General features: G+C 38.5%; 2 protein-coding genes across 2 annotated transcripts in view; one reads left to right on the top strand and one right to left on the bottom strand.

Annotated features, from left to right (window-relative positions):
* Positions 1-3260: 3260 nt before the first annotated feature.
* Positions 3261-14795, bottom strand: si:dkey-260j18.2 (uncharacterized protein LOC325231 homolog). Its single transcript, XM_056473225.1, has 5 exons — positions 14277-14795; positions 12071-12224; positions 11783-11861; positions 8443-8670; positions 3261-7219 (listed from the first exon to the last, which is right to left on the bottom strand). Exons 1-5 carry the CDS (start codon positions 14277-14279, stop codon positions 5695-5697), a joined length of 1989 nt encoding a protein of 662 aa, XP_056329200.1. The 5' UTR covers positions 14280-14795; the 3' UTR covers positions 3261-5694.
* A 481-nt stretch (positions 14796-15276) lies between these two features.
* sars2 (seryl-tRNA synthetase 2, mitochondrial) overlaps positions 15277-15686 on the top strand; it is a 16629-nt gene continuing 16219 nt past the window's right edge. The window contains exon 1 of the mRNA XM_056473510.1: positions 15277-15567. Within this exon, the coding sequence (XP_056329485.1) occupies positions 15301-15567 (267 nt within the window). The 5' untranslated portion in view covers positions 15277-15300. The remainder of the gene's footprint in view (positions 15568-15686) is intronic.

Raw genomic sequence — 15686 nt, 5'->3', positions numbered from 1 at the left:
AAATGAATCCCAAGGCAGTTGTGTACAAAGTGTTTTTCATACCGCATTTGAGGGTAAAATCCGTGATCTTTGCTCACATGACAAAAAAAAAGCTGATGAAGGAATATTATTAACAACAATAATTAACTTATTACTAGGCACTCATGGGTGGACAGTGTACAGCATCTAATGTTAATTGAACTTTATGCTGTGGTACTTTTACTAGGAAAAAACAATTCAATTGTTTAGTTACATGATTCAAATATGGCACAAATCACAAAGCTCTTTAAATGTTGCCTCTTTAAAAGCAGTAAATGACATATTAAACCTACATTTTTATTAAGAACGTAAAAAACAGACAGCGATAGTATTAATTCAGCCATGACTTTATTCGTTCATACAACAAGTCCTCTTGTACCATATTGCTCTTATACATATACAACAGTTCTGTCTGGTTCTCAAATCTGATTGGCTGATAGCCGCGCAATATTCTGCAAATAACAGCACTAGTCTAGCCTCTTCACCCTTGTGTATTACTCCGCCCACATAGTGACAAGCAGAGGACACTCGACACTTTGACAAATATTGCTGCAGTTGGACAATTTAATTTACCTTTGAGACTTTTTTTAGTCAAGAATGTGGTTGTTTAGATTGCAACTATGCAGTTTATTTATAAGGATAGTGCCTATTTTAAAATATTTATCATTTCGGATAAGCATCGGAGCATCGGATTCAGTGCATTGGCCGTCATCAGCCTGTCTGAGCAGACCAGAAATTGAAGGTTGACGTTCCACCACAAGATCGCGGCAGAGACTGCATAATAAGTCCTTAGGAGAGAAAAACAGCCTTTTTTTTCAGCGTAAGTTTCAAACTACAGCTAAACAAATTATAAATTGCATAAGTGACATTCTAAATCAATCTCTCTATTTTTTATTTTGTAGTGCTGTATTTATGCCACAGAAACTGGTAGTGTTTGCTTTGCTTTGGCTTTTTATTGTGATATCCCGATTGCAACAGAGAAATACTGGGAAATGTCTGTAGACTGATGGAATTTCATGTAGTTCAGCCTTATAATGTTAAAATGTCAGCAAAATCACCTGTTTTGTCATCATATTAGATATTACGCTAGAGAATCATTCAAATACTAGTTCTAAAGTGACGTTTGTGAACTGCTTCTGCTGTTCTGACGTCAGCTGCAGATGTGTATGAACTTCGGAAACGGTAATTCCTCATACAGGGTTTTTGAGACTCTCCATGTTTGATTTTCTTAATTGGATACACGATTATATCGGCACTGGTGGGGGCACTAAGGCACTTGGCCTATGGCCTCGAGCCAACGCACCCCTCCCACCAGATTTTTTCAAGTAAGGTCCTCAAATTTCATCAAAAGAAAATTACAGTAAACGGCAAAGTAAACAATAATTAAACTTCAGCTTTAGATATCTTATTTCTTTCTTTTCCCTCTGTCCCTCGGTCATTCCATGGTGTCTCTATAATGTTTAGGTCTTGACTCTGTGGAGGCCAGTTCATGACTGTCACCAAGAGATAATTATATATGGTAATTTCATAATTTCTTTTTTTTTTGTTGTTGTTGTAATTCAACTTTTTTTATTGTTCAACAGCCAAAGAACACACGTCACACTACACATCCTTGCGACTTTCCATTAGTTACATATGATTTCACAATTTCTTATTCCACAAATATATATATTCCAAAAAAAAATGTATCTCTCATTTCAAAAATTGACTGAGGTTTTCAAATTTCAAATTTAGTGTATCATAACACCAGCAGGGTTCACTTATACTTCAATAAATACAATAAAAGAAACAATAAATGTATGTGATACTTAATAAATACTTTTGACTTATACTGATTATGTTGTAGGCGAGTAGGTACAGTAGGTACAGTGGCACAGTAGGTAGTGCTGTCACCTTACAGCTAGAAGGTCGTTGGTTCGAGCCTCGGCTGGGTCAGTTGGCGTTTCTGTGTGGAGATTGCACAAACGGATGCTTCCTCCGGGTGCTCCGGTTTCCCCCACAGTCCAAAGACATGTGGTACAGGTGAATTAAGTAAGCTAAATTGTCTGTAGTGTATGAGTGTGTATGGATGTTTCCCAGAGATGTGTTGCAGCTGGAAGTTGGCGTTTCATTCCGCTGTGGCGACCCCAGATTAATAAAGAAAAAGAAAATGAATGATGTTATTATGGGAAAAGAAACTATACATTATGGCGTTATAATCAAGGGACTTTACTGTATAGGTGGGACAGAAGAAATGGTCGTTTGGAAGGTGTTTGGAAGAGGTGGAGTTTTTTTCCCTTCACTTTCGTCAATTGGTGAAGTTCCTCATGACTGTTGCCACTGGCTTGCTTGGTTTGGGACTTGTGGAGCTGCGCATCGATGGATTTGCTCTCCATTGTTTTGACTTTCAGCAGTGAAAATTAAACCACACTGAACTAAACTCAACTCTGAAAACTGAACTGACACAATTTCAATTTACTAGAACTTGTATGTTAAGCTGCTTTGACACAATTTACAATGTAAAAGTGCTATTGAAATAAAGATTAATTTAATCGAATCTACTTTCAGGTGCTGCATAATATCATTCCATCTGCTGCAGCGATGGTACGGCAATAAAGTTGATTATTACACCAGAATAAGAGTATACCTGTAGTTCCTAGCCATATTGACATAGAAAATAGCAACAGTTCATTTCCATCGGCCTTAGTGCACGATGTAACTAAAGAAGAGTCAAGATTAAAATAGGAATATTATCGAAACTTTTTTCAGATGCTAATGGTCTAATACGATTCAATGATTTATGCTAAGCTAAAAGTTCTCATACCAGACCAAGAAATCGGCTGAATGGATTAAAAAAAATGGTAAAACTCAACTGTTTAATGATAGGGGACTTGTAAAATGGGGCCAAAAAACTAGTGTTCCTTTAAGCATCATAATTTAGCAGGTTAAATGATGTATTGCCACTAGTTAAGTTTATTCATTTTACTAAGGCTAAATAAACTTGTTTGTCACCAATTTAAAAACAATGTTTAGTATTTATTGGTTTAAAAACGACATGACTGATTTACAGCTCCCACCAGTACAGTTCCGTTACCTTAACCTTATTTGGAAATCACTACAAAGAAGTGTTTGAAACGCTGTTATGGATGAGCAGGTCCTGAATTAATCAGTTGTGTCACCAGGTCTAGTTAATAATCTTGCACTTTAGAGTGTGACAGTATCAGTACTTCACTTCTTTTGATACAAAAAAGCCACAAAAGAACTACTTGCGATCAGTTTATTTTAATGCAAACCAGAGCACAGAATTTTCCATTCAAACGACGTTCAATATTTGACAACTTTAGGTCTTTAAAAACAAACAGACCTGCTTGACATCAGATGAAAATACAGAGTCCCCTTTGTCTCTGAGAAAGCAATGTTACTGTAAGACGAAGTTACAATAACTTTTAAAAAGAACAGAAAATGAAGTCAGACAAAGAGCAGTCATTTGGTTTCTATTGCAATTCTAGATTTAAAACATTTTCTGATGAGATGATGAGCAGCTAAACCCAAAAAAGATGCCATTAAAGCGTTACATATAGGCATACTGATCCACGGCATTGAGGGCAAGCTGAACAGTGCGTTACAACCATGTGCAGAAAATGATCAATCACTATCTGATGATTAACGCAATCCTCCTATGAAAGAAATAAATCACACGAGATACTGAAGAATCAACACATGGACAGTGTTAATGTTAAGACTGCGTTATTGTTCGATGTTAGCATGTAAGAATCAAAGACAGAAACCTCAGTCCGAAAGTTTTGTGTCTTGAATATCATTCATCTTAATAAAAAAGGACAGGTATAGTAAATGCATTTCAGAATTACATTTCAACTTGTTAATATCATTTGAGATACAGCAGAGTTAGCAACAGAGTATATTTTAATAGCGCATTGATGTTGTTGTTATTTATTAGCAACTGTCTTTCCGTCGCGGATGAATCTGTATGTGTCAAAAACAGAATAACGCAATAATAAATTAGGGATCAAACTGTTTTCACATCATATCCTGAAGAGGACAAAACAAAATGTTGCAAATAGCTCACGTACACGTCGCTGGGAAATTCGGTTGCCAGGTTATATTTTAGTCATTAAATCGTTCTACAAAATAAACTGAAAATTGAAAAATTCTACAAAACTAACTAAACAACTAGAACTAGTTGTCGATGGCGCGATAATTCAATGCGAAATCACGTTGGATGATGCATGTCTAAGCTCATTAATGTTGCCAGATCTTCAGAAAAGTATAATAATAAACTTAAAATGTCACTGAAAATTAAATTACTCCAAAACAGAGTCACTTAAGAATCATTTACACTATTTAAAAGGCATTTCTTTATTGGTAAAGGTTCCATGAAGAAGCTTTTACATCCGTAAAAAAACAATTCATTTGATTCAGCGTTCCTTGAGGAATACAACTTGGTTCTTTTGCAAACACTTCAAAACTTCTGGAAACTTTAAGAGGTGATATTATTATCCTCGAACCAGGACTCGCAAAATCTGGTAGCCCGAAGTCCTGGGGCTATTGTTTTTTAACTGTTTTATTGTTCAGGATACTAATCTCTATCTAGATAGCCTGCCAGGCACGCTGTTGATAAATTTTGGTAGCCTGACTGAAAAAACAATAGCCCCGGGACTTTCTTTTGATGGTGGTTTAGTTCAAATGGACATATTTGGCTGCTGTAACATTAACAAAAACAGTGGATGCAAGATGTTTGATTACCATTGTGTGTCAGTTATCACAGTTTTGGGTTCAAGTCTTGTTCAATAAAAACGTTATGATATTTAAGGAATTCAATGAATTTAAATGCGGTTGTCAATCCTGAAACGTTAGTTTAGTGTGTACATGGCCATTGTAGCAAATGGGAAAACTCGCTTCTTTTTTTATTTATAATAATTTACATTTAGTTTAAAGTGCACAGAAGTAACAATGCACTTCAATTAAAATGAATTCTGTAAAAGGTAAAATTTCTGAATTTCCAGAACAATGTTTTTTTTTTACTTCAAGTAAATTATTTTGAGGGATGCATGTGAAACAACTTGATCTAAAAGAAAAATCATCCAACATTTAAATTAGCAGATTATGGAAATGTTTTTCCATCCAGCATTAAATGCAAATTTTGGCATCTCTAATGTCAGAGACCTGGCTTAATCATCTGATGTTGCTTAACATGGCTTTGATATGTGTCATTTATCACCACTGTAGTCAATAAAAAATGTAAGCGATTCTACTTCGAGATCTCATATTTAATCGATGACTTCACAGTAGAAACAACTGATCTTAGGGTAGCAATTAATGTCAGTAAAGATAAATTCAGCTTCACAGGAATTAAGCAAATAAAAAAAGTTTCAAAACTTCAGTGACTGTACTCTTCAAACTTGTTTACAACCTGTTTTCTTGCTGTGATTCAAACATTTTATTATTCTTCAAGATGACACCGTATCCGAAATCTTAACTGGGCATCAATGAAGAACTTACAAAAAAGAAATCGTATGCACGTCTTCTATCAATACTTAGTAAACAAAAATTGCGTTCAGCTTGCAGAAATGAAATCATGACTTTCAAAACATCTAGACATCAACCAAGAGTAAAGGATGTAGAAGTAGGTGCATTAACGAGTCCGAAATGCCTACATGTCTTTTTGAAAAAACAAAATCACACTTCCTGACTCGCCCGGTCGTACCGCAGGACTCTGCATGACCTGGTCGGCCGTTTCTCCTTGCCTCGTTTCTGCTGAGCAGCACGAAGACGTGTTAAAATGTGTTTTTTGGGGAACTTCAGGGTGGTACATCCAAATTGGCTAACTCCTCCGGTATCACCGGGCAGTTTCTCCCGTCTCTGGACCCAGCTTCGCCAGCCAGGCTTCCAGCAGTACACACTGTCGTAAAATCTTGATCCGTTCTCACCTCCCAAAACGTAAATCCTGCGTTTCCATCTAGCCACACCTCCGGCCGCAATGCGCCTCGGTAGGCCTGGGAAAACCACAGGACTTGGTGCACGATCGCTTCCGCCACCGCCTCGCTCTACACCGACCGCAACCTCTCGCTCTACTCCCGATCCTCGGCCCTCTCTGAAGAACAGCACACGTCCTGTGGCATCCAGTGGTTCTGCCTGGGTGTAGTTGCCGTCAAGGAACTTAGCGGCGTCACGCAAGTAACCTCCTATGGCACAAACGCCACCGCGCACTGCTACTCCTCCTGCCAGGCAGGTGGCGCCAGAGTCGAGGGCAACACGGCTCCAGGTCCTTGTAACAGTGTGGTAAATAAGCACGCCAGCATGCACCACAGCCCTGCTCTGCTCTAATGTGGTACCACCAAGCAAGTAGAGGCGACATCGAAGGGCAGCGCAGGCAAAAGAGCGCAATGGCAATGGCAAACGAGGTCCTGATGCCCAGGTCAGTGCATTTAGGTCAAATTTTTCGCACGTATCCAGAAAAGCGGTTCGGTTGCAGCCACCGAGAGCGTACAAAAACCCACCGCAGCCAAGAAGACCCAACATCGCTCGTGGTTCAGCCATAAGTGGTCTTGAAATCCAGCGGTTGAGTACAACGTCATACTCATGCAGTGACGATGAAACCTGGCCACTCCTCAGGATACCTCCAGCCACAAATAATCGACCTCCGACTGCTGTGCAGCCGGGGCAAAGCAATGATCCCAAGGCTGCCAGCTTCTCCCATTTTCCAGTACGAGGGTCAAAGCAATCCACCGTGAAGTCCCTCTCTTGTAAAGACTCGTCCTCTCTCGGCTTGAGATCTACACAGACTATTTTCTTCTCAAACATGCCTTCTCGAGGTTTCAGCGGTCCTCCCATGCCTTCGGTACTAGCTCGAGGCCCGAGCTCCTTGTTCATTCTGTGATTCTCATCGGGACCCAGAAGACCAGGGCGTAAATGGCGTAGCAGATTGGGCATGTGAATGTAGCGATCAGCAGGCTGGAATTCAGCCCAGCGTCTTGCTGCATCATAAACTTCAGTCTCAGACTCGACACCCAGTCTATCCGACTCCAACAAACTGCCAAGAGTTCCTGGGTCCAAAAGGAGGAAGTCTTGCTGCCGGGCTACTCGAGGGAAATGCTGGCCCACCAGCCTCAAAGAAGCCCGAAGAAGCAGCTGGTCATGATGGGAACGAGCCAGAGAGTACATACCCAGGCAGTTCTCCACAGACAGGTGTTCGAAAAGAAATCTACAAAACAGGAAGGCATCAAAATGAGCTCCAGACAAAACAAGATCACAGATTGACCACAAAAGCTATGTTTCCGTCCACCTAGTTCTTTGCGCATTTTGGAATGTCACATAAAACGTGGAATGTGCATTGATGAAAGGTGCACATTAAAAAAACTGTGGAGGATAAACTTTTTTTGATAGGAACAAACTGTGTAATGTAATATGTATTTATATAATATTTATATGGCCATACACCTAAAGCACTTCACAATCATGAGGGGGGTCTCTCCACATCACCACCAGTGTGGTCTCTCCACATCACCACAGGACACTCGATGATGCGACAGCAGCCACAGGACAATGGCACGAGTGCGCTCACCACACACCAGCTATAGGTGGAGTGGAGAGATAGTGAAAGAGAAAATTCGTTGGATGGAGATGATTGGGAGGCCATGAGGGCCGATGGAGGGAATTTGGCCAGGACACCGGGGTTACACCTCTACTCTTTACGAGAAGTGCTATGGGATTTTTAATGACCAGAGATTCAAGACCTCGGTTAAACGTCTGATCCAAAAGATGTCCCCATCAATATACTGGGGCATTAGGACTCAAACAGACAGCAGCTTGAGCACCCTCTGCTGGCTTCATTAACAATACTTTCAACAGCAACCTAGTTTTCCCATATGGTCTCCCATCCAGGCCAGCCCTGCTTGGCTTCAGTGAGAAACCGGTCTTGGGGTGATATAGCTGTGGCTATAAACTATAATGGAAACACATCTACCGAATAAAATCCAGCATGTGCATTAAAAATTTAATGTGATTCTGTTTTAACAGATAAGAAAACAAACATGGTCGCTATGGTATGGCATTAATGAACAAACCAGTGGATTGATTAATATCCGAAATGTTGTTTTAGCCATTCTAAAATTAACCAAAGTCTATCATCACAGTGTTTTAGTATTATTACCTCCCAGTCTGTGCTCCCAAATAACATCTCGCAACTCCAAAAGCCACCGAGTCTTCATTACGTTTTGTCTTTGGAGGCGCAAGGGAATTTATTATATTAAAAAAATCCAGACAGTGGCTTCTCCTACCACAGCAAACTCCCTTTTTCTTTTTGATATTTGGGACCGGTTTATCAGAAAGTGACGATTTTGTTCTCTTTGACTCATTGGATAAAACTATGCTCTTATCTGCATTTTGGATTGAAACATAGCTATTGAAATCACATCTAGACATTACCGAGAGCACAGGTCCTGCAAGGGCATCACTTGAAGACGATGGGCTGCAACAAACAAATCCTCCGCTGTGTCGAGACAAAGACCAGCTTCCCCTGTATAAACAAAGTGGATAACGGTCTCCATAACGTAGGGCGTCACCTCCTCCAGTCGGATCTCAGTAAGACGGGACTCCACCAGAGGACTGGTAAACATGGCACGGAAATATGGACTGACTGCTGCTAAAAGAACTCTGAAAAAAAAAAAAAAAAGTGCACATTTAACAAAACATGTTTATATGTGTGTTCACTATGTCCAAGTGAGCAAGTCCCCAAATCACCACAGGGGACCCCCCTTGCAATGACTTAATGACCAGGGCAATTGATAGAATTTTAGTTTTGTTTTTGATTTTTGGCTTTCAATGGTAATAAAAACTTAATATTACATTCAATAACTTTCTTTAAAGTGATACGCTGTCGCCCATACTACAATAATATGACATTGTGACAAATGTGTTTGATACGAAAAAAAAGCTGTTCCCCAGCTGGCATTTTTGCACATTATCATTATCATCAACAGTCAAAGGAGCATAAACACTTAGGAAAGTAATCAAATTCTTGCAGTATAGGGGTCTGTTCTTCGTATGTGGATTACTCAATTGGCTGTATTTGGTTATCGATGATTTGACAATCCAAGATCGTTTCGTTCTTCAAACCCCATCTGACATTTGTTGTCATGGTAACAGTTCTGGTAGCTCAAACCTGCTCGGGAGCAGGCTTATTTCATATAAACATGATTAGATCGGATCATTTCAAGTGAAGGCATTACTGAAAGTATGTACCGAACGCTGATATTTTCTTCTATAGATTATTTACACTGGGGAAAATAGTCTAATAATTTTGAAAGAGAACATTTATGGACTTTTGAGATACAAATGTGTACTATTTTAAGTTACTGACCCAGCTTTATTACAATATGTGTATGATAATAGACATGCACAAGTCTCTTTTTTTTCGTTGTTCTATTGTTTTTTTTTAACTAATAATTTATGCAGTCATGCACACATTTTAACAGCTAATATAACGATGATTTGATGCTTCACAAAAAATGCAGACACCTTTACCAATAACAAAAACTTTTTTTGATTCAAAATTAATTTAAACAGCCAGTTAAGAAACTTGAATAGGCCTAGGCTACTATAATGAAGAAAATCTGCTCTAAAAGTAAAACAAAATAAATTGCTAAATCTTGACACATGAAATAGTAAATCCTGTAGCCCACAACAAATGTGGAAAGTTATTGCGTATCGTATTTAACAAATGGTGTAGTACAAATTTTACATAATTTTTCTCACATGGATAATTGAATGTTAATCAGATAATGTCATTACGCTGTTGTTTCATCAGTTAATCATTGCATTGCTGATCATGATTTCGTGTATCGATAGATCAATTTTTCACAACACGCAGCGATCTCAGATCAGTTGATCCAGACATTTTAATCTGATTTGTGAACTTTTATGAAGAACCAAATTAGCCAGAGATCAGTTAGCAAGATTAAAATATCCAGGATCTGTCAAATCATCTTAGATCATTTATTGGCCCGTTTCCACTGAGTAGTACAGTACGGGTCACCTTTATGAAGCTTGCGTTTCCACTGCCAAAAAGGTACCAATGGTACTTTTGGTGGGCCTGGTGAATGACAAAGTTTCAGTCGATGTCATTCTCGCTCAAGTAAAGCTGTAGGGGACCGGGTCGTTCGTATCATATGAGAAGCACTTCTCACAAAACATATACTTTATACACATAATTACTTGTGTATAAATGTTCATTACTAAGCTTTCTTTGAACATGATATGATCATAACTGCAGATCAATGATAAAAATAGCCTACTGTAACTTCTGCAATTATAAATTACAATTAACGTTACAAATGCAACATATGTGAACACATACAGTCCCTTGCAGTCTCCGATATGTTACCAATTACAGAAAAACTACACGCAGCATACATTTAGTCCTTATTCGAGTTCAATAGCAACACGCAACATATAGCCTATAGTCAGTGCAAACCTCTCATCTGTATCTTTACCAGCACATGTATCCTCTGTTAGAAAGTAATTCCGTCATTCCGAATTCATAATAGTCCAAAAGATGATGATAATAGTTAAACATGGCAGTTTATTCATGTCTTAGGTTGCTGAAAGAATCATTTGCTTTGTTTTTTCGCACTTAACTCTTGAGTTTGTCCGTTTCTGAAAGGATCGGATGTCAGAAGCACTTCAATATGTTATTTCAAATATAGACGCACGATCGCGAGCTCTTTGGAGACAGTGAAACCACTCACACTTTTAGACAGCCTCGTAAAAAAGAACATGGCAGATTTTGTTCTTATTGGCTTTGTGGCTGTTTATCAAGACAATGACAAGGTTTGTTTGAGCTCAGGTCAACCATGGCTCGTTATTACATGTATATATTATTATGGTGTAATGTCTCGACTGAGTTTTTAATAATGGCAGCTTCTTTGTTTTCATTCTCCTGGCTTTTTGCAGTAGCGAGTGATGCACCTCTGTAAACCAATAGCGTACAGTTGCGTGTTCCACTAAGTCAGGGGTGGGCAAACTCGGTCCTGGAGGGCCGGTGTCCTGCATAGTTTAGCTTCAACTCTGATCAAACACACCTGAACATGCTAATCGGCGTCTTCAAGATCACTAATTATCTATAAGCAGGTGTGTTTGATCAGAGTTGGAGCTAAACTGTGCAGGACACCGGCCCTCCAGGACCGAGTTTGCCCACCCCTGCACTAAGTGGTACGGTGCGGTTCGCTTACATGTACCTTTTGACAGTGGAAACGGCCATAAAAGCATACCAAACCGAACTGTACCACTAAGTGGAAACGGGCCATAAGCAAGGTATGAAGAACGAACCCCAGGTCTGTGAGTCTTAAAGTGACACTGACATTCAACTAGAGAAATATTCACTTCTCTTCACTGAATAACTTCACAGTAACTTTAAGAAGAACCACTGTCTATTTTATTCAAACTTTGAAGACTATGCAGTGTTTCTACATTAACTTATTTGATACAATTTCTGTATACGAGGCTATTATCCTAAGTATTCTACAATATGCACTTAATTTGTGTCTTTTTTTTGTCTTTTTGTCCTTTTTCCATTTTTGATTTCTTGCAGTTTCTATTCACCATTATGTGTTGACATTGTAATTAATTATTTTGGAATTTTTAGTAATGTGCCGAAAGAAGCCCCCCCACAAAGATTAGGACTGGCACATTCCAGTTTAAAACAGCTCAATTTATAAAAATGTAATATTTTATGCACAATATATACATCAGAAAACACAAAACTCACCTGTGACACATGAACTTTTTTCCCTCCACCAAAAGAGTGACATCACACAACTGCTGAGCATCAAGCAGCTGCTTCAACCCTGAATTTATTGAAAAAGAGAAAATACAAGGCAGATTCATTCGAGGGGCTGATTCATAGTGCACTCAGTAAAGTCAACACATGGAATGAATTTGTTGCTGTTCTGGTTCATTATGGGAAGTCTAAAGCTGGGGTCCAAAAGGTCTGACCAATATTGAAAATGCAAATCATTTAATCAATCAGTGTTTTAAAACAGAGCCATACTCTTACCCTGAGTTACATATTCCCCCAAGGGAGTGGAGTAGTCATCAGGAAAATCTTCTTCCTCAGAGTCGCTATCTGACAGAGGCTCTCCACCACCTCTGTCTGCATCCTTCCATGGCTGTGGTCTCCATGAAACCCCTCCACCTCTGACTGTACTCATCTGTAGCAGAGACAAAATATCAAGAGTAAAAATACAGTGTTCACCTAATGCTCCTATAATAACACAACTATACGCTGATAATTAGATGAATAATAGTAACCAATTCATAAAGGTGTACAAACAATAAAGGAAACAATAATAATTTGTTGTTGACCTTTTTCGATGACAATAATAAGGAATCATGAGTGTGTTTTTGTTATGGTTACCTGGTAGATTTACATTTGTCATTGCAGGATAAATGCTACACTAAACCACCAGGTATTAATGAGTGTTTCATTGAATTAGATTAAATGAAAATTCATTCAAAATGGCCAATTCATTCAGAATCAAAACAAGTGACTGTTTTTATGAATGGATCATTGAATCGGACTCAAATGAATCCTTCAAAACCAGATTCAATCAAGAAAGATAGAAAAACTGAAGCACTAATGTTGTTTTAAACTATTTTGTTTGGTTACACAGAAATAAAACAGCATAATAACTGTAATAGTAATAGTCTGTTGAAGAAAAAAGTAGCTGTTTGGTCACAGATTAGTAAAAAAAAATAATAATAAATAAAAAAATATCACAGCTTGTGTATCTTTATTAACTAACTATATAAAAACATAATACATTTAAAAACCAGTACAAACAACTGTTTTCTAATTGGATTCATCACACACTGAATGTATTTAAAAAATGCTTTGTTTTTTCAAAATCTACTTGATGTCATCAGTTAACAACACGGTTAACAACTATGTTATTAGTTATCGCAAGTATCACACACCCATACTTAAAGTACACGGTTGAATAATGTTAAGAAAACTTGATTATTCTGCCTCTCTATATTAGATGATTTTACACATATTTGGAAAATGTAACTCTTAGACTCTACTGTTTTTTTTGTAAAAAATGCTTTATGATGTTTGAGCAGAGACACTAGAGATGTGTAGATATAAGGCTGCCAATGAGGGAGATTGAATGAAACAGAAGTGTGAGTTATGCGTTTGCATAATTCCAAACCGAACCATAAAGGCCAATTCAAAATTTACTCCCCTTAAGTGGTTATAAACCATTATGAGTTTCTTGTTTAACACAAATTTTTAAGATCTTCCATAGTACTTGTTTTCCCTGCTATGGGAGTGAATGGTTACATGTTTTCAGTTTTTTTTTAACACAAAACTGGTGAAAGAAGTGATGGGAGAGTAAATGATGACAATTAATTTTTATTTTTAGGTGAACTATCCCTTTAAATGGGTATCAGCCATTTTGATTCAGCATACTACAGTTGATAAGAGAACTTTAGACATTTTGGGGGATTTCCAATGACATCAGTTAAGATGAGGTCAACAGAAGTATTAAGGCCTTTTCCATATCAGATACTGAGACTATCAGTACTCCAACACTTAGTTAAAGATGAGAATCTCAGAGGTGAATACACAGATTATTGTATTTAGTGCTTCAATGATTTGAGAAGTTTGCCTTTTTTAATTTTGTTTAGTGTTACAGAAATAAGTTACATTTTTTTTAGCTGATTACAAATAAATACTGAGCAGCAAATCTTTGATTTATAGTTTTAAGACTTGAGCATACCACAAAAGTATTGAGGTAAAGTTGGTTTCACATGCGCACACTGGTTCAGTGACAACTTGTGACATGCTCCCTACATTGTTTACCATGGTATTTTAAATATCGGGTCTGAAACAGCATGCAAGTATGACTTGAAAACAACATTGGCACTGTAATTTGACAGTAAACAATGTTGTGCTTTGCTAGTCATTGGCTGCAAATAAGATTTCACTATTTAGAATTCGCAAAGAGTACTTTTATGAAATTATATTATTATATAGAATCCAAATGTGAATATAAAAACAATTACCCCAATCTAATATTTTAGTTCAGACTCGACTTACTTTATCGAATCAGAGAATGATACATTATTAGGTTAGAGCTGTTGAAATTAAAACGTCGTCAGTCACATTTCAATAAATAGCGATACTGCTATTTAGCAAATATGCTAAAAGGCCTCAATCCAAAAACACATTGGCTAAACGCATTTACTGAAAACATTACCATGAGAAGTGAAGATGTGCCTCAGACGGCGAGTTGACCCAGCAGCAGCCTAGCTCCGCTCAGCTCTGGTGGACGGAGATTTTCCTCAATCTGCGGGACTCTTGAGTTCGACTTTGTGCCTGAAGGCTTTGCGGGTGCCTCGCTGCTTCGGTCGGCCTGACACCCTTCGGCCCGTTCACAACGCCTTGACCTTCCTGGGTAGTTTCAGCGCGAATTGTCGGGCTCATTACGGTGCGTTGACCATCCTTAGCACACGAGCACAGAAAAACACGCGCGCGCCTGATAAATCCAGCGCGACGGCCGCCGCTCCATGCAGATTAGCAGAGGCCGGAGGACGGGATCGGCAGAGGGAGCGCAGGCCCGCGGGGAATATATGATGGTTTGATCGGTATCGTCCACTATTGCTCACAGCTGCCAGAATTGCTCCATGATTGGAGGCGAAGCAAGCTGAGGGATTCTGTCACTTGCCGGAACAACACACTAAACTTCCGCTTTTCTCATTGGCCCTGGAACCGGATGCGAAGAGTATTTACTTCCGTTACAGACATAAGTATAAAAAATATCCACAACATTTACACTGTAAGCGAAAGAAATAGACTTTAAAATGTGTATAATTGCTCATTAGTTTTTTGCATTATGACATTGTGCATTATTCCATGTTATAACGTTTTGTGGGTGTTATGTTTATTACTTTTTATATAATAATAATAACAAGACCAACACTTATTATTGTTATTATTTTCATTATTTAAATTACAGGTATTAGTATGAACTTTGCAGCTCAGTAATATTATAGTGATGTATTTTGATTCATCTGATTATTTTTGTAAATAATTTGATAAATAAATACAATAATAAAAACAATAATAACAAAAGCTCGATTATATAATAAATTATTATTTTCCAGTTTGTTTTAATTAACTAATACAGAAATTACAGTTATATATGGCTGGACGTGTATGTAGGTATGTAGTCCTTTGAACCCTTTCGGCTTCCCTACAGTTCAACTGTCATCCCATCCAGCATGGCGTCCTCCGTAAGGGCAGCTTCACGGGTTTGCTCTTTTTATCTGCTTTCGTCCTCGAGACACGGTGTCAGCAGTGGCTGCAGATGGTCCGGCCGGTCCTGCTCCTCCGCCCCGGTCAGGAGCAGCCTCTACGAGCATGTGCTGGACGGTTACAGTCACAAACCCGAGCTGAACATGCGGCGAGTTTGCGAGGAGGCGGAGGCGCTGACAGCAGAGCTGGAGGACCGCAGAGGAGATCTGAAGCCAGCCGATGTCCCGCTCATAGTAAGACCACACACTGGGATAAAGTTGGTTTTATATTCACACTTTCGGACTTTCTACTTCATAATATAATTTCATAAGAGTATTCTTTGCATATTTTTTTATAGGGAAATCATATTAGA

The sequence above is a fragment of the Danio aesculapii genome, chromosome 15 (genome assembly GCF_903798145.1).
Source record: "Danio aesculapii chromosome 15, fDanAes4.1, whole genome shotgun sequence".
In the NCBI taxonomy this organism is placed as follows: domain Eukaryota; kingdom Metazoa; phylum Chordata; class Actinopteri; order Cypriniformes; family Danionidae; genus Danio; species Danio aesculapii.
Note: the sequence above shows the minus strand (reverse complement) of the source record. Positions and strands in the feature narration are given on the sequence as shown.

Excerpts from the sequence above, each read along its gene's own strand:
- si:dkey-260j18.2 (XM_056473225.1), bottom strand. Across the intron at positions 8,671-11,782 it reads AAAAAGTTCATGTGTCACAG|AGTTCTTTTAGCAGCAGTCA; the intron begins GTGAGTTTTGTG and ends TTTTTTTTTCAG. Across the intron at positions 7,220-8,442 it reads TTGCAGGACCTGTGCTCTCG|ATTTCTTTTCGAACACCTGT; the intron begins GTAATGTCTAGA and ends CCTGTTTTGTAG.